The 19,702-nt window shown below is 46.3% G+C and overlaps 1 protein-coding gene and 1 pseudogene across 1 annotated transcript in view; one reads left to right on the top strand and one right to left on the bottom strand.

Moving 5' to 3' along the window:
- Nucleotides 1-642: 642 nt before the first annotated feature.
- Nucleotides 643-19,702, bottom strand: part of knop1 (lysine-rich nucleolar protein 1) — a 47,153-nt gene continuing 28,093 nt past the window's right edge. Inside the window, 1 exon segment of the mRNA XM_086000845.1 lies at nucleotides 643-1,428. Within this exon segment, the coding sequence (XP_085856971.1) occupies nucleotides 1,108-1,428 (321 nt within the window). The 3' untranslated portion in view covers nucleotides 643-1,107.
- On the top strand, nucleotides 11,887-13,593 carry LOC147110653 (ubiquitin-associated protein 2 pseudogene; annotated as a pseudogene).

Below are 19,702 nucleotides of genomic sequence, written 5' to 3' on the forward strand. Positions count from 1 at the left end.
CAAAACCAGTGTGTTGTATACGTTCAGAACTGAAGGAACAAATAGCGTTTTCACTACTGAAGGCTGTTTAAAATGGTCAGCATGCTACCAGCACTCACCAGAAGCTTGTCCAAAATTGGGCCCTGGACCTCATCAGCAAAATCCCAATCAAGCTGCGGATACCAAATTGTACATTCAAGGGCACACCAATTCGGGCCAGCTACGACACCGGCAGCAGCCCTCGGATAGGGTTCTTGAAATAGGTGGCCCCGTCTGAGCCAATATGGGATTGGATGTAATTCAGGCTCCCTTTGGACACAAGACTTAACACTGCAAAATTAATTATATTTAGCCCCACTTTACCCCTGAAAAGCGGATGAAATGGGGCCCAATTTCTCGCCTAGGAGTTTTCTTGAATAATTGACCAGAAAAGAAAGGCAGGGAACTAGATTGGGAAATGACTGAGTCGACTTGTTTTATTACTGAAGAAGCTGGAATTCAATCTCTTTGGTGGTCCTGTAGCTGCCATTGTACTCATCCATTTAAAATTACCTTTTCATTACATTATTTTATTGATTTTGTTTCCTTTTCATTGCATAAAAAAGCTGTAAACATTTTGCAGACCACACTAGTTCCAATAAATCATATACTATACCGCACCAGGCTGCTTTTTAATCTTTGCAATTTATTGTCCAGATAAAAATATTGTTGACATAATGAGAATGAAAGGAACAGTTCTAACTGATTAGAAGCAAAAATAAAAGTAAAATAAAGTCTGCATTTGGTCCAATCAGGTCAGATCCAGCTCTTTGTACCGCTTGAAATCCAATACCGAAGTGACAAAAAGTGGCACCGAGTCTAGTTTCCAGTCGTATTATTGACTGAATGTAATTGCGTTGCTTCAGATCAGAATTACAATTTGACAGGCTTGGACCAGACTAAAGCAAACAGCTGAACCCAGTACTGTTCACTCAGCTCCAATTACACAACCGTGTAACTCCCATACAGGAGGAGAATTGCTAGGAAGGAGAACCACACTTATTCTTCAAAAGGAAGTTACTGTACAGTATTTCATTTTTTTTTTTTTTTTTAAGCAAAACCTGTGGCAAGATTGGTTGATTTTGTCTTTTAGTTAAAATCAAACTTCTTTGATTTTGAGGCACCCTTATCTATAAAAAAGGTTTTGTTCTGTGTGTGATTTGGAAAAGGCTGGTAGCCCAGGCCAATGCCTCGATTTTGCCGAAGGTTCGATGCTTTGTCAAATTCCTTCTGCAGAGTACTGTTGAATTTTTGTTCTTCCTGTTTGTTAAGTGCCATGTTGGGCTTTCCAGAACTATGTCCAGTTGATTGAGGCTGAGTCGATGACTTAAATCCACCCATAAGTCTCAAGAATTTATTTTTCTGCTCTGTACTCTGGAACGTGGCTGTGTCCCATTGTGTGCCAGTATACTACAGGGGAAAGAAAATGTAAAAATAAGTTAAATATAAAAAGGCTTTAAACACATTAGAACGCTGCAATATTCCAGAATATCTAATCTAGCATGTTAGGTTTATGGTTTCTTCAATAGATAAACCATCTTCAAATACATTTTAACCCCCACAAATGGAAATATAGAAAACACATTGGGGTTGTTTCACAGAGTGGCCAACTGGTGGAGCGTGCCAGCAGCCTGCTTGTTTCCTGGGCCAAGAGGCCGGAGCCATTTTGAGGCTTGGGTCTCATTTAAATTGAATTAGCAAAGCAGATGTGCCAGTGCAGGCTGGCCCAATATCGGACGGGCCAGCAGCAAGGTGAATCCAAAGGGGGTGATGCGGGGGGGGGGGGGGGGGGTGGCAGCTCGGGGTGGCAGTGGCACAGATTATTTTTGTGGGGCCCAGCGACACATGCCTGCTCCTCCTGGCCCCAAAAAAACTGTTCAAGAACTTCCCCTTTCAGGGCCTCTTGGCTTTATTGCCAGTGCAACTGTGAGAGTGCACTGCACACGCCCCAACCGGTTCTAATCTAAAATGGTAATTAGAATCCTGTGTACATCATACGACCCAGATCTGCACCTTAAAAGCAGCCAATCACCTGATACAGCAGGGGCTTCAGCCACTGAAAGTGGCAACAGCCCAATTGCTGGCGTCGACAGGGTGGTAAGTTTACCAACCTCATTTTGAGGTCATTCCTGCCTCATTAATGCTGATTTGAGAAAGTTAAAATCAACCCTATTGTATTGGAATTAATGCAGTAGAAAATGAAACATTTTACAGATCACAAGAGCAGCTTCCTGTTTAGAATATATTAATTTGTAGAATATTAGATAGCAACATGGGCCAACCATGGGCTCTCCCAGTGGCTCAGTGAGTCGCTGAGCTAGTTCCTACATGAAAAGTCGCAGGTTGAATTTCCTCAGTCTGTGTTAGGTGGGGAAAATTAGCCTTGGCACTGTTCCTGATTGCAATCCAGTGTACCTTCATATGCAATCTCACCACCCATTATGATCAAGGGTTAGGCCCGAGGATCAATTAACACAACTGTCAAGAAATTTTACGCGAGTGGAGTGTAAAATAAGTCGGGTGTGAATTGGGCTATCGTCAGGCGGGTTAGGTAAAGCCAGGGCTCGGGTGACTGCATGGTTCCCACTGACCAACTCCTCTTCTGCAGCCAGCTTCTCTGTTCTCTGGCTCTCACCCATCCCCAACACAGAATGAGCCGAGAGGGTTAAGGGGTGACCTGATATAGGTCGAAGATGATAATCTATCATTGTTTATGGTGACTCCATTGTTACCACGGACCAATTCCTGTTCGTAAGCAGTGATGGACTGTTTCACTGATGAGCAAGTCAGGAACAAGATGACATAAATTTAAAATAATTACAAGAGTTTAAGGTGAGGTTAGAAACAATTTCTTTCCAGCGAATGGTTAGAATGTGCAAGTCCCTTGTTACAAACCACTGTTGAATCAGGTTTCATAAATTCTTTTACAAACAGAATTAGATTAGTAGGGGAAGCAGATAGATCTCAGATTAAATATGAGGCAATACATTTTGGGAAGATGAATAATGAGAGAACATATCTACTAAATAGTAACGTTTTAAAAGGAGTACTGGAACAAATGGACTTGGAGGGGCACATACATAGGACAATTTGATAAAAGTGGATAAAAATAAACATGGGATCCTAGGTTTTATAAGCAGGGATATAGAGTACAAAAGCAAAGAGGTAAAGCTAAACCAATACAAATTATTGGTCAGGCCATAGAATACGAAGCTTAGTTTTGGGCACCTTATATTAGGAAGCATGTCAAGGTCATAGAGAGGGTATTGAAGATTCACTAAGAAGATACCAAGGATAACAGAATTAAATTACGAAGGGAGAAATTGGGGCTTTTATCATTAGAACAAAGAAGGTTAAGGGGAGATCTGACAAAGGGTCTACACTCGAAACATTGGGACTGATTTTTACTGGGGGTGGGTAGTGGCCATGCGTGGGCTGAAGCGGATGGTGAACCACCCACTCCCCCCTCTCCCCAAGGCCCAGGATATTTGCACTCCCAGGCCACATTAACATATCCCGGCACTGACTCACGCCTGAAGCCAATGGGATGACATCACCCTTGCTGCTGCCAGCTATAGCTTTACCCGAGACTGTGCGGTCATTGGTTGGCCCACTGTTAAAAATAGCTTGTGCCTGGCGTCATTAGAATGCGACTGCCAAACTGGCTGCCGCATTTCCCACATTACAACAGTGACTACACTTCAAAAAGTACTTTATTGGCTGTAAAGCAATTTGAGACATCCGGTGGTTGTGAAAGGCGCTATATAAATGCAAGTCTTTCTTTTTTTTTAAAATTAGGCCCTCGCTCACCTGGGGCGGGCGGGCGGCCTACCCATGTCTGAAATCAGGCAAGTTAAAATTGTTGGGGGAGATGTGGCGTTGTGAAGGAATAAGCCACATAATCTATTCAGAAAAATACAAAGCATTCTGGCCTTATTAAAACATGACAAACTGGGTTTGGAAATTTAGAAACTATGAAAAAGCTGTGAAAGCATTCTGGCTATTGAGATAAGATAGTTGTTGACACTGAATCAATAACCTTATTGCAACAGAAGGTGAAGGGCTCCGACAGGCTGAACTTTTGGGAATGAAACAATGGTTCACCCTGGATAAGGTGTTCCAATTTACATTTCGTAAAGATAAGGAACATCTACCCTCGTAAAAATGACATCAAGTAAGGAACACCTGCCATCACACCATTTTTATAAGGTAAATTTAGAACACCTAGAGAGGAGACATGATTCTGGCTGAGGTGGCTGTAAGAGTTCCAGAGGTCGGCAGAAAAATGACTAGAGATAATTAGCTTGCATCAGCAGAAAGCCTTAAAGGAAATACCACTGGAAAAAGGTATAAATATTGTACTCTCAAATAGGATAAGAGACTCGCTTTAATCGGGCAAAGCGATTCTCGGCTTCAGAGGCTGCTCTGTAGTCTGCAACGTTTTGTACCTCAGGGATCAAAGGTATTTGGTTTGGGTGGATATCCTGTATAAAACTTTAAGAACTGTAATACTGTAGTGAAGTTAAGATTTAAAAGTAAGATTCTCTGATAAGATTGTAAGTTTTCTCTTTTTGGAACTGTTAATGTTGCAATTGACTCACCAACCGTAAATTACACGTCGGTTCTTTAATAAATCTATATATTTTTAGAATTGTCTCACAAGACTTCTGTATCAAAAACTCGCAAACTCAATTTCTGTACACTCTTTGGTGAGGAGTTCCAGCATTCTGAGGGAGTTTTCCAGACCCTCATAATATCCAGAACGTTACAGTCTAGCTAAACTTATTTAAAGTGCTATCTGGAGGACAGTAACATTCTCGGGTTGTTCCTTTCCTTTAGGGAGAGATAGCCCGGAGCTTTAGACCCAATTAAGTGTCTTTAGGGTTCAGCTACCTCAAACTTTAGTTGAAAGTGAATGTCTTGAGAAATACGCCTGATCCGGGGCAGCCCTAAAGGGGCTAGGACTAGTAATTATCCCTTCAGTGTGACATCCCCTCCGGCTTATTAACCCCCGCCCCCACTAGGCGGAGTGGGGTTAGCACTGCCCCAGGTAACTCATCTGTTCTCTCCAAAGGTGCTGACTGACCTAAGTGTTTCTAATCATTTTCTGTTGTTTCAGATTTTCAGCACCTGCAGTATTTTGATTATTGTTGAAGAGGAGATCTGATAGAGTTGTTCATAATTGATGGATTTTGAGAAGGTAAACTGAAAACAACATTTCCACTGATCAGTGAGTTGGTAATTGGAGGGCAAAAATTTCAGATTATCACCGAAAGAATAAAGAGGCTAGGAGAATTATTATTTTTTTTAAAAACAAGGATTGTTAGGATTATGAAGTACCCTACCAGAAACAGTGGTGGAAGCAGAATCCATCATAGCTTTTAAAATAGAAGTAACAAATATTTGAGAGAAACATTTTAAAAGTGCTGTGGAAATGGGACTAAGTTAACAGGCAGAAATAGGATTATCCCCTTTTTGCCCTCACAAGTGCCGGCTTCCCGAAGGCTCCGAAACCCGCCAGGTCAGCGAGGCGAGTACTGGGTCTGGGGGGGGGGGGGGGGGGGAAGGAGGGGAGAGGGTGCAAAAGTGTGCTGTGAAGGTAAGTGATGGACGCAAGAGTGGAGAGGTGAGTATCCGAGGTAAGTGCAAAGTGTTCGTAGAAGTATATTTACCTTTGTTTCTTCCTGCAGGTTTCAGTCGGTGTGTATGCGGAGAGTCTCGGGCCGCAGTGTTGGAGATGACAGACGGTGCAACACCCATCTCATTTCTGTAAAAGAAAGAAGTTTGATGAGGTCTTGAATTCAAGACCTCATCAAACTACAGAGAATGCCACTGTTTGACAGCTTCACAGAGCTGTCAAACGGTGACAATTCATCTGTCAAAAACGTCATACGTTGACGTGCTCTGCAACCGGCTTTTCCTTAATTGGCCTGCTAAGCCCGCTGTGGCGGGCTTAACAAGGTCAATCAAGGGAAAATAGCGTGGGAGGCCAGAAGTTGATAAAGGCAGGACTGAAACCGGACAAGTGGGAGTCCCGCCTCCAAAAGCTCCCCATTGAGAAAATCACCCCCATATATTCACAGATCAGCCTGCTTAGGTAGTTTATACCTGCACTTATTTATTTATTGCTATTATGCTTTCACTGTATTTGTTTCTATAGCTCCGATAGGAAAATGCAAATAGCTAAAATTATGTTTGTTATCATCTGTTAAGAGTCATTTTAAAAAACTGGAAGTTCCATCAAGCATTAAACCCAGATAGAATGCATCTAGAATTACTAAAATAAAGGAAAGCAGAATTAAGCGGTGCTGCGGTGGAGGTTTCGAAGAAGCTCGTTGGGCACATAGAAATAGCTTTTAATAAGGTCAGAACACTGAATTAAAATGTGGTTCGTTTGACATCTGCAGTGTGAAAATAGAATCAATTACAGAATAATTAATTCAAAACACCTAATGAGAGTAAAGACAGTAAAATCAAAGCCAACTCAAGTTCCCAAAATAAAGGTCATACCAAACCAACTGGCTGGAAGATTAATCCATCTAAGTGAGTTTGTAAATGATGGTATTGTGGTTAATATTATTGGTCAGGTTGATAAAAAGTATACAAGCATCTGAGAAGATCCCTCACGTGACCCCTGCTTATGGTCAAGCTGTAAATTAGAAAATGAATTGGCTGAAAGTGGGAAATGAGGCGTTGTTATTAATGGTATTGCTTCCAACTGGCTGCAGTTTTCAGTGGAGAGTCTCGGGCCTCTACTATTCTCAACACTTATGTTGTTGAGGAAATTGTAGGCAGAACGTTTTAAGTTTGTAGAGAATAACAAATTGTGAGGAATCAAAATGTCCTCCCCTCTGATGTCCCAGACTCCAGGCCCCATGAGTCCTGGTCCGACCCACTTACCTGAGAGCGTCTGCGACGCTAGTGGTGGCCTGATCTTAGTGACCTGACCTGTTACTACTCTCCGCTGGTGGGTTCTCAATCGCCGCACCGGGGAGCCTCGGGCCTCACCATATCCTGCACCCCCAGAAATGGGCGCACCCAAACTTCTGGTCCCAAGGGTTTTTCAGTAGCCACTGGGAGGGGAGGAATACTTAATATAGACAGGGAAAAAACAGTGCTAAGGGTAGCGAAGGAGAGGAATTTCCGATACGTGTACAGGAAAATTTTCCGGATCAATATGTCTCCAGGCCAACAAGGAAGGAAGCAGTGTTGGATCTGGTTCTGGGAAATGAAGTAGGGCTAGTGGAGGGTGTTACAGTAGGAGATCACCTAGCTAACAGTGACCACAACACAATTCGGTTTAGAATAATTATGGAAAGAGACCAGAAAATATCAGAGGTAAAAATGCTCAACTGGGGAAGAGCTAATTTCAGTGATTTAAGAAGGGACCTAGCACAGGTAGATTGGAAAAGCAGGGTAAAGCAGTAACGGAGCAATGGAGGGCTTTCAGGAAAGAGATAGTTCAGGTACAAACTAGACATATTCCATCGAAGGGAAAAGGTAGAGCATCCAAAGCTAATGCACCCTGGATGACAAAGGAAATAAAAGTTAAAATATAACTGAAAAAGGAGGCTTATGACAAATGTCAGGAGCAAGAGTCAGTGCCATTCACAACTCCTCAGATAATGAAGCAGTCCATGCCCATATGCAACAAGAACTGGACGATGTTCAGGCTTGGGCTGATAAGTGGTGGGTAACATTTGCGCCACACAAGTGAAAGGCAATGACTATCTCCAAAAAGCGAGAGTCTAACCACCGCCCCTTGACATTCAACGGCATTACCATCACCGAATCCCTCACCATCAACATCCTGGGCATCACCATTGACCAGAAACTTAACTGGACCAGCTACATAAATACTGTGGCAACAAGAGCAGGTCAGAGGCTAGGTATTCTGTGGCGAGTGTCTTATCTTCCGACTCCCCAAAGCCTTTCCACCATCTACAAGGCACAAGTAAGGAGTGTGATGGAATACTCTCCACTTGCCTGGATCAGTGCAGCTCCAACAACACTCAAGAAGCTTGACACCATCCAGGACAAAGCAGCCCGCTTGATTGGTACCCCATCCGCCACCTTAAACATTCACTCCCTCCACCACCGGCATACCGTGGCTGCAGTGTGTACCATCTACAAGATGCACTGCAGCAACTCGCCAGGGCTTCTTCGGCAGCACCTCCCAAACCCTCGACCTCTTCCACCTAGAAGGACAAGGGCAGCAGGCGCATGGGAACACCACCACCTCCAAGTTCCCCTCCAACTCACACACCATCCTGACTTAGAAGTATATCACCGATCCTTCATCGTCACTGGGTCAAAATCCTGGAACTCTCTCCCTAACAACACTGTGGGAGTACCTTCACCACACGGACTGCAGCGGTTCAAGGCGGCGGCTCACCACCACCTTCTCAAGGGCAATTAGGGATGGGCAATAAATGCTGGCCTTGCCAGCGACACCCACATCCCATAAACGAATAAAAAAAACCAAGAAGATTATGGAAAGTACAGGAGGGAATGGAAAAAGTTAATACGGGAGGCAAAGAGAGGTTACAAGAAAAAATTAGCAGGCAACATTAAATTGAACCCTAAAACAGTTTTATAAACAAAGTGAAAGCGGTTAGCTAGGGAAAAAGTTGGGCCTATTAAGGACCCAAAGGGAAATCTTCATGTTTAGGCAGAGGACGTGGCTAAAGTATTAAATGAGCACTTTGAATCTGTCTTCACAAAGGAAGCAGATGATGTGAAGGTTACACTAAAAGAGAGGGAAGTTATGAACAGGAAACTCTCGATTTACCGGCACCTAAATAACCGGAAATCTTGGTTAACCGGCAAAATTCAGGAGTAGGTTCAGGTAAGTTTTACTTCATATTACTTGCCTTCCTCGATCTGTTGCTGTGCAATCGGGTGTGGCTGCAGCTGTTGCTAAGCTACAGAGACGCTTGGAACTTGTGGCCATTGTTCTGCACCTGTTGCTAAGCAACAGGGTTTGTTGCTTTATACGGAGCTATCAGCTCTCCGTATCTTTTACTATAGCTCTCGGTTATCCGGAATTTTTGATGAACCGGCACCACGTCTGTCCCGTTGGTGCCGGATAAAAAAAGAGTTTCCTGTAGTGAGAAGACGTACTAAAAAGATTAGCATTACTGAAAGTTGGTAAGTCACCTGATCCAGATGGAATGCACCGGAGATTGTTGAAAGCAGCAAAAGGTAAAAATAGCAGAGGCATTGGTCACAATCTTTCAATCCTCATTTGATACGGGAGTAATGCCAGAGGGTTGCTAATGTCATACCACAAACCTAGAAAGGGGAGAGGGATAAACCAGGAAACTAGAGGCTAGTCAGCCCAACATCGGTAGTGGGAAAGTTATTGGAAACCATTATCAGGGACGAAATAAGCTTGCATATGGAAAGGCATGGGTTAATCAAGGAGAGCCAACATGGATTTCCCAAAGAAATATCATGTCTGACTAACTTGACTGAATTTTTTGATGCGGTAAGACCATGGAATTAAGGGGAAAGTGGCGGTATCGATACAAAATTGGCTCAGTGACAGGAAGCAAAGGTGGATGGATGTTTTTCAGACTGGGAGGTGGTTTGCAGTGGTGTTCCTCAAGGGTCAGTTTTGGGTCCATTACTCTTCAGTTTTTATAAACGACCTAGACTCGGGTGTAGGGGGCAGCATTATAAAGTTTGCAGACGATACAAAACTTGGTAAAGCAGTAGATCGTGATGAGGATAGTTATAGACTTCAGGATGACAGACAGGATGGTGAAATGGGCAGATCCTGACGAATGGGAAAGATACAAAGAACAGCAAAGGGTCACAAAACAGATAGTAAGGGCTATCAAAATCAATACGAAGAATTTTTATAGTTTGATGCGCTATCAATAACTCAAAAGACTAAGATTAAGCGAGTAATTAACAGGCTTTTATTAACAAGAGAATGAAGGTGTGCCTCGAGTGGTCGACCGGTCCAGAATACAAAGGGGCTGTGGAGCAGTCACCTTTATACCTGGATTTGTGGGAGGAGTCAGCCGAGGCATTTACAGGCATGTACGCAGTGGAATACAAACAGTGGTTTACCACATTCACCCCTTGTTTAAAATTGAGTCCGGCGGGGTGAATTGTATTAAAAGTTAGTGTATTGGAGTCTCTCCGGAGGTCTTGTCTGCCGCTGTGATCGACGTGGCGACGGCAGGGGTAGTGAAGCTTCCGGCGTCGAGTCCCGCGTAGGCTGGGGCACTGGTGTGTAGTCCTCGTAGATGTCGAGCGGGTCACGGGGCCCAGGCCTGCCGTCTGCTGGGGCTGGATCTCGGATCGTTTGGGGGGGGGGGGGGGGGGGGGGGGGTAGTGGGTTACTGCGGCCCCCGAGGGTGCGAGGTCTCTTATGGAGACTGTGTCCTCCCGCCCGTCCGGGTACGCAATGTAAGCATACTGGGGGTTGGCGTGGAGGAGGTCGACCCTCTCAACCAGGGGGTCCGTTTTATGGGTCCTCACGTGTCTTCTCAGTAGGACCGGCCCTGGGGACGTCAGCCATGGCGGTAGCGATGTCCCCGATGTGGACTTCCTTGGGAAGACAAACATTTTCTCGTGAGGGGTGGCGTTAGTGGCAGTGCAGAGCAGTGACCGAATAGAGTGGAGCGCATCAGGGAGCACATCCTGCCAGCGGGAGGTCGGAAGGCCCCTAGACTTTAAGGCTAGCAGGGCGGCCTTCCAAACTGTCGCATTCTCTCTTTCCACCTGTCCGTTCCCCCGGGGGTTGTAACTGGTGGTCCTGCTTGTGGCAATACCCCTAGCGAGCAGGTACTGACGGAGTTCGTCGCTCATAAACGATGAGCCCCGGTCGCTATGGATATAGCTGGGGAAACCGAACAGGGTGAAGAGGTCGTTCAGACATTTAATGACCGTGGCACTGGTCATGTCCGGGCAGGGGATGGCGAACGGGAGTACTCATCAATAATATTGAGGAAGTACACATTGCGGTCGGAGGAGGGGAGAGGCCCTTTAAAACCAACGCTCAGGCGCTCGAAGAGGCGAGTGGCTTTTATCAGGTGAGCCCTGTCTGGTCTATAAAAGTGCGGTTTGCACTCAGCGCAGACTTGGCAGTTCCTGGTCATGGTCCTGACCTCCTCAATGGAGTAAGGCAGGTTGCGGGCCTTGATGAAGTGGAAGAACCTGGTGACCCCCGGGTGGCAGAGGTCATTGTGGAGGGCCCGCAGTCTATCGATCTGCGCGCTGGTGCAGGTGCCACGCGATAGAGCATCCGGGGATTCATTGAGCTTCCCGGGCCGGTACAAGATCTCGTAATTGTAGGTGGAAAGTTCGATTCTCCACCTCAAGATCTTGTCGTTTTTGATTTTGCCCCTCTGCTTGTTGTTAAACATGAAAGCAACTGAACGCTGGTCAGTGAGCAGGGTAAATCGTTTTCCGGCCAGGTAGTGCCTCCAATGACGCACAGCCTCCACAATAGCCTGGGCCTCCTTCTCAACAGCGGAGTGTCTGGTCTCCGGGCCCTGGAGGGTTCATGAAAAGAAGGCCACGGGTCTCCCCGCCTGATTGAGGGTATCGGCCAGGGCAAAGTCAGACGCATCGCTTTCCACCTGGAAGGGGATGGATTCGTCCACTGCGTGCATGGTGGCTTTGGCAATGTCTTCCTTGATATGGTGGAAGGCTAAGCGGGCCTCTGCCGTCACGGGAAAAGAGGTGGACTTGATCAGCGGACGGGCCTTGTCCGCATAGTAGGGGACCCACTGGGCGTAATAAGAGAAAAACCCTAGGCACCTCTTCAGGGCCTTGAGGCAGTGGGGCAGTGGGAGTTCCATAAGGGGACGCATCCGGTCGGGGTCGGGGCCGATGACTCTGTGTATTTTGTATATACTGTATATGATGACTTCGGTGGGCAATGACCGATCTCGGGGAACTCGAGACAAGACACAAATTCAAACACATGCACAGATACAGAAACCAGTACAGGCCACAGCAGAGCAGATTCGACTTGCCCAAATGATATATGATAAGAATGATGCAGATTTTGAAGAGAAAGTCAAGCAACTGATGGAAGTCACAGGAAAGAACCCAGATGAAAGCATAGTTGCACTTCATGACTGTAACGGTGACGTGAACAGAGCCATCAATGCACTACTAGAAGGAAATTCAGACACGACCTCATGGGAGACTGTAGGTAAAAAGAGTCTTGGAACAGGGAAAGATGGCCTCTTAGAAAATAAGGAAAACCGAGAGAAGCGTGGAGATAAAGAAGTAAGTCGGGGTCGCGGGAGCTCCTCTAGACGAGGAAGAGGAAGTCGTGGCAGGGAATACCGAGTTGAGGAAAATGGAGTGGATATTGGTCCAAGTGATAGACACTCAGAACGAGGCAGGCGTGGACGTGGCCGAGGCTTTAGTGGGCGTAGCAGAGGTAGGGGAGCAGGAAGGTTTTCAGCACAAGGCATGGGTGTGTCTCAACTGTACAGAACCTTCAACCCCGCAGACTACACAGATTCTACAACAAATGATGGTTTTGGGGCAACGTCTGAAATGTGGGAGTCGAGTCAAAATGATGGAACGGATGCTTGGAGGAATTCCATGGAGGACTGGGTTACTGAAGACTGGAATGAAGATCTTACAGAAACAAAGGTCTTTACAGCCTCCACTATTGTAAGAATGGACAACCAAATCACTCCAGGACCAAGCACTGATCTAGCAACATTGCTTCAAAAACCCTCAACTGGTACTGTAACAGAAACCAACTCGTGTGAAGCACCCCAACAGGCAAACCTCACTCAGTCACTGCAAAAACAACTTAAAACCCAAAAGCGGAAGATACCGCCAACTTCTAAAATTCCTGCATCTGCTGTTGAAATGCCAGGATCAACTGATGTCTCTGGATTGAATGTCCAGTTTGGAGCCTTGGAGTTTGGGTCAGAACCTTCGCTGACTGAATTTGGAACAGGAAGCAAAGAGACCATCAACCAGACTCAAAACCACTTGTTCTCAAGTTCTGTAAGTGATTCGATGTCACCGTTTTTGTCGATATCCAGTACAGTTCAAGAATCAACAAATCCATCTGTCATCAGCTCTTCCAGTTTAACGACAACTGCTCAGAGCACTCCAGTGACTTCAACCTTTGATCAGAATTCAGTGCATGGAATACCTTATCAGAACTCCCTGGGTGCAGCTCAAAAGGAAGCTTCTTCACAGAATGGCTACAATGGCCTTGGGACACAACAGGCACTTGAAACGACAGTATGTCCCACAGTGAAATCAGCTGAGTCACAATCTTTAGCAAGTGTGAGTTCATTATCCACTGGTGTGACCACTGCTTCACTGCTGCCTACAGTATCACAACATTCTGCTAGCTTGTCCAGCTTGAACCAGACCGTTGACTTGCCCAGCAGCTCCCTTTCACAACTTAGCAGTTCTTTGCCGAACAACCAAAGCAGCAGCCTTCCTTCTGCCTCTTCACTAACTGCAAGCTCATCACATGCACACACAAATGTTGACAGCAGTTTGCAGACTTCTGCAACTTTCTCCACTCCTTTGACATTATGTAGCGATTTATTGTCTGGCTGTAGTCGATGACCAGGCGCTGCTTCTCGCCGGTCTTAACGACCACAACCTGGGCTCGCCAGGGGCTGGTGCTGCCCTCAATAATCCCTTCCTTCAGGAGCCGCTCCACTTTGGTTTTAATGAAAACCCTGTCCCCGGCACTGTATCGCCTGCTCTTTGTGGCGATGGGCTTACAGTCGGGGGTGAGGTTAGCAAACAGTGGGGGGGGGGGGGGGGGTGACTCTGAGTGTGGAGAGGTTGCACCTGGTGCGCGGCGGGCAATTTGGAAGCTGCTGGCTGCGGACTGTGAGTGGGGGGAGGGGTCCACCGTACGCCATCGTAACACTTTTAAGGTGGCACTGAAAATCTAACCCCAGTAGAACGGCAGCGCAGAGGTCGGGCAGGACCAGAAGTTTAAAATTATCGTACACAGTCCCGTCTACTACGAGTGTCACCACGCAGTAGCCGCCAATGTCCGCCGACTGGGACTCGGAGGCCATAGAAATCCGCTGGTGCGCAGGCAGGACTGGGAGAGAGCAACGCCGCACCGTGTCGGGGTGGATGAAGCTCTCCGTGCTCCCAGAGTCAAAAAGGCAGATTGTTTCATGACCATTTACCTTAATGTCCATTGTGGAACTGGCCAGCTGGTGCGGTCTCGCTTGGTCCAGTGTAACGGAGGCCAGCGTAGGATCGGTGTGTCGCTGCGGGTATCAGATGAGGCGGTGTTGGGGGCCTGCTGCGTCCCGGCTGTCGTCCAAGATGGCGGCGTCCATGATCCCCATGTGGCTGGAGGCGTCCAAAATGGCTGCCGTTCCGGTGGTTCGCACATGGCTGGGGAGGCCCAAGATGGCGGCCCGCACGGCCCACACGCGGCCCTGCAGACGCTGGCGTAGTGTCCCTTCTTCCCGCAGCCCGAGCAGATCGCATTTTTCGCCGGGCAGCGCGCTCTGGGGTGTTTGGCCTGGCCACAGAAGTAGCATTTCTGGCCTTGGGGCACTGCTGTCTGGCCTTGGGACACTGCTGCGGTAGTTGGGCCGTTGCTGGGATGGCACGGCGCTATGAGACGGTCCTACCGTGTCCCAGGCTGTCGTTCCCCGCGGCGTCCACGGTGCAGAGGAGTAGGCATCCATGCCCCGGTAGGCTGCATCTAATGTTAGTGCGAGTTCAGAGGCCTTGTTGAGATCGAGGTCACTCTGCTCCAGCAGTCGCTGTCGGGTGTAATTGGACCTGGGCCCGCTACAAAAGCGTCCCGGATAAGTTCCTCTGTGTACACGGCGGCCTTTACATCCTTACAACCACAGGCCCGGCCAAGCACACAGTGCCTGAAGGTATTCCTCGGTCGATTCCCCAGGTTGTTGTTTACGACTCCCCAGGAGGTGCCTAGCGTACACCTCGTTCACTGGGCGCGTGTACTGGTCCTTGAGGAGCTTGATAGCATCCGCATACGAGGTCGCGTCCTGGATGACCGAGTACACTCGGTGGTTCACTTTGGAGGTCAGGACATCCAGTTTGTCCTCGTCCGATTTGATTGCAGCGGAGGCGGTCAGGAATTTTTCGAAACACCTAAGCCAGTGAGTAAACTTGGTGGATGAGTCCGCCTCCCGATGATCTAAGTCCAGGCATGCTGGTGTGAGGATCTTCTCCATTATAAAAATCTTGTTAATAAAATTGATGCGCTATCAATAACTCAAAAGACTGAGATTAAGCGAGTAATTAACAGGCTTTTATTAACAAGAGAATGAAGGTGTGCCTCGAGTGGTCGGCCGGTCCAGAATACAAAGGGGCTGTGGAGCAGTCACCTTTATACCTGGATTCGTGGGAGGAGTCAGCCGAGGCATGTACACAGTGGAATACAAACAGTGGTTTACCACATAGTTACATTAGGAAAAAGAGGGTGGTCAGGAGAAAGTTGGCCCCTTAAAAACTGAAAGTGGTGATATTGTCAATGACAATGGGGAAATGGCGGACATGTTGAATAATTACTTTGCATCAGTAGAAGAGGAGGATAGCATGCCGGAAATCCCAAAGAAACTAATACTGAATCGGGGACAGGGACTCAATAAAATTAACATAGGTCAAATAACAGTAATAAAGAAAATAATGGCACTAAAGAGTGACAAATCCCCAGGGCCAGATGGTTTCCATTCCAGGGCTTTAAAGGAAGTAGGTGAGCACATTGCAGATGTCCTAACTATAATCTTCCAAAGTTCTCTAGATTCAGGAACCATCCCTTTAGATTGGAAAATTGTGCATGTCACTGTTTTTTTTTAAAGTATGGCGAGAGAGGGAAACCAGGGGATTATAGACCAGTTAGCCTAACATCTGCTGTGGGTAAATTGCTAGAGTCTATAATTAAGGATAGGGTGACTGAACATCTTTAAAATGTTCAGTTGATCAGAGAGAGCCAGCATGGATTTGTGAAAGGTAGGTCATGCCTGACAAACCTGCTTGAATTTTTTGAAGAGGTAACTAAAGTAGTGGACAGGGGAATGTCTATGGATGTTATTTATTTGGACTTCCAGAAGGCATTTGATAAAGTCCCACATAAGAGACTGTTATCCAAGGTAGAAGCCCACGGATTGAGGGCAAATTATTGACCTAGTTAGGAAATTGGCTGAGCGGCAGAGAGTAGGAATAATGGGCAGGTACTCCATTTGGCAGGGTGTGACTTGTGGTTTCCTGCAGGGATCTGTGTTGGGGCCTCAACTATTCATAATATTTATTAATGACTTAGATGATGACATACAAAGTCATATATCCAAATTTGCCGATGACACAAAGATAGGTGGGCGTTGTAGGCAGTGTAGATGAAAGCATAAAATTACAAAGGGATACTGATAGATTAAATGAATGGACAAAACTGTGGCAAATGGATTTCAATGTAAGCAAATGCGAGGTCATCCACTTTGGACCTAAAAAGGATAGCAAAGGGTACTTTCTTAAAGGTAAAAAGCTAAAAACAGTGGATGTCCAAACCTGGGGGTTCAGGTACATAGATCATTAAAATGTCATGAATAGGTACAAAAAATAATCAAAAAGGCTAATAGAATGCTGGCCTTTATATCTAGAGGACTAGAATACAAGGGGGTAGAAGTTATGCTGCAGCTGTACAAAACCCTGGTTAGACCACACCTGGAGTACTGTGTGCAGTTCTGGGCACCACACCTTAGGAAGGATATATTGGCCTTGGAGGGAGTGCAGCGTAGGTTTACCAGAATGATACCCGGACTTCAAGGGTTAAGTTACGAGGAGAAATGACACAAATTAGGGTTGTATTTCATAGAATTTAGAAGGTTACTGGAGCATTCGCGATGCTGAGGATGTTGTGGATAACATGTTTAGGGAGTTGGTCACACCGCATAGAAACATAGAAGATAGGAGCAGGAGTAGGCCATTTGGCCCCTCGAGCCTGCTCTGCCATTCAATGAGATCATGGCTGATCATCCAAATTCAGTACCCTGTCCCTGCCTTCTCCCCATATCCCTTGATCCCTTTAGCCTTAAGAAATATATCCAACTCCTTCTTGAATATATTTAATGAACTGGTCTCCACCGCCCTCTGTGGCAGAGAATTCCACAGGTTCACCACTCTCCGGGTGAAGAAATTCCTCCTCCTCAGTCCTAAATGGCTTACCCCTTATCCTTAGACTATGACCCCTGGTTCTGGACTCCCCGGCCATCGGAAACATCCTTCCTGCATCTAGTCTGTCCAGGCCTGACAGAATTTTATAGGTTTCGATGAGATCCCCGCTCAATCTTCTAAACTCCAGTGAGTATAAGCCCAGTTGACACAATCTCTCCTCATACGTCATTCCTGCCATCCCAGGTATCAGCCTGGTGGATCTTCGCTGCACTCCTTCCATGGCAAGAACATCCTTCCTCAGATAAGGCGACCAAAACTGCACACAATACTCAAGGTGCGGTCTCACCAAGGCCCTGTACAATTGCAGCAAGACATCCTTCTTCCTGTACTCGAATCCTCTTGCTACGAAGGCCAACATACCATTTGCATTCTTAACCGCCTGCTGCACCTGCATGCTTACCTTCAGCGACTGGTGCACAAGAACACCCAGGTCTCTTTGCATTTCCCCTTCTCCCAATCTATTGCCATTCAAATAATAATCTGCCTTCCTGTTTTTGCCACCAAAGTGGATAACCTCACATTTATCCACATTATAGTGCTTTTGCCATGTTTCTGCCCAATCACCCAACCTGTCCAAATCGTACTGGAGTTTCACAACATCCTCCTCACAGCATACATGCCCACCCAGTTTTGTGTCGTCTGCAAATTTGGAGATATTACATCCAATTCCCTCGTCCAGATCATTAATATATATTGTGAACAGCTGGGGTCCTAGGACCGATCCTTGCGGTACCCCACTAGTCACTGCCTGCCACTCGGAAAACGACTCGTTTATTCCAACTCTTTGCTTTCTATCCGCCAACCAGTTCTCTATCCAAGTCAATACATTGCCCCCAATCCCATGTGCTTTAATTTTGCACGCTAATCTCTTATGCGGGACCTTATCGAAAGCCTTCTGAAAGTCCAAATACATCACATCCACTGGTTCTCCCTTATCTATTTTACCAGTTACATCCTCAAAAAATTCGAGTAGATTAGTCAAGCACGATTTACCTTTTGTAAATCCATGTTGACTTTGTCCGATCCGGTCACTGCTTTCCAAGTGAAGGCAGGTAAAGGCTGCACAGGCAGGAAGAGAATGGGTGACCACCAGGCAGAGTAGTAGGCGCAGGCAGGTGGCTTTGGATATTGTTGGGGAGGATGGCTTATCAGGGGAAAGCAGCAGCAGTCAACTTCCTGGCACCGTGGGTGGTTCTGCTGCACAGGACGGGAGGAAAAAGAGTGGGAGAGCTATAGTAATATAGGATTCTATTGTAAGGGGAATAGATAGGCGTTTCTGTGGCTGCAAACGTGACTCCAGGATGGTATGTTGCCTCCCTGGTGCAAGGGTCAAGGATGTCGCAGAACGGCTGCAGAACATTTTGGAAGGGGAGGGTGAACAGCCAGTTGTCGTGGTGCATATAGGTAAAAAACAGGATGAGGTCCTAAAAGCTGAATATAGGGAGTTAGGAGGTAAATTAAAAAATAGGACCTCAAAGATAGTAATCTCAGCATTGCTACCAGTGCCACATGCTAGTCAGAGTAGAAATCGAAGGATATTTCAGGTGAATACGTGGCTAGAGGAATGGTGCAAGGGGAGGGATTCAAATTCCTGGGACATTGGAACCGGTTCTAGGGGAGGTGGGACCAGTACAAACCAGACGGTTTGCACCTGGGCAGGACCGGGACCGATGTCCTAGGGGGAGTGTTTGCTAGTGCTCTGGGGGAGGGTTTAAACTAAAATGGCAGGGGGTTGGGAACCTGAGCAGGGAGACAGAGGAAAGGGAAACAAGGATAGAAGCAAAAGACAGGAAGGAGAAAAACAAAGGTGGCAGTCAGAGAAATCAAGAGTTTAAATCAAACATGGCCACAGTAAATAATTATTCTAAAAGGTGTAAGAGTGTTAAAAAAAACAAGCCTGAAGGCCTCGTGTCTTAATGCGAGGAGCATTCGTAATAAGGTGGATGAATTAGCTGCGCAAATAGAGGTAAACGGATATGATATGATTGGGATTACGGAAACATGGTTCCAGGGTGACCAAGGCTGGGAACTCAACATCCAGGGGTATTCAATATTCAGGAAAGATAGGCAAAAAGGAAAAGGAGGTGGGGTAGCATTGCTGGTTAAAGAGGGGATTAACACAATTGAAAGGAAGGATATTAGCTCTGATGATGTGGAATCTGTATGGGTAGAACTGAGAAATACCAAGGGGCAGAAAACGTTAGTGGGAGTGGTATACAGACCTCCAAACAGTAATGCAGAGGTTGGGGATGGCATTAAATGGGAAATTAGAGACGCGTGCAATAAGGACACAGCAGTTATCATGGGTGACTTCAATCTACATATAGATTGGGCTAACCAAATTAGTAACAATACCATGGAGGAGGAATTCCTGGAGTGTATACGGGATGGTTTCCTGGACCAATATGTTGAGGAACCAACTAGAGATCAGGCCATCTTAGACTGGGTATTATGTAATGAGAAAGGATTAATTAGCAATCTTGTTGTGCAAGGCCCCTTG

This window comes from Somniosus microcephalus, chromosome 11, assembly GCF_052327205.1.
Source record: "Somniosus microcephalus isolate GS21.2 chromosome 11, FLI_Smic_1.0, whole genome shotgun sequence".
In the NCBI taxonomy this organism is placed as follows: domain Eukaryota; kingdom Metazoa; phylum Chordata; class Chondrichthyes; order Squaliformes; family Somniosidae; genus Somniosus; species Somniosus microcephalus.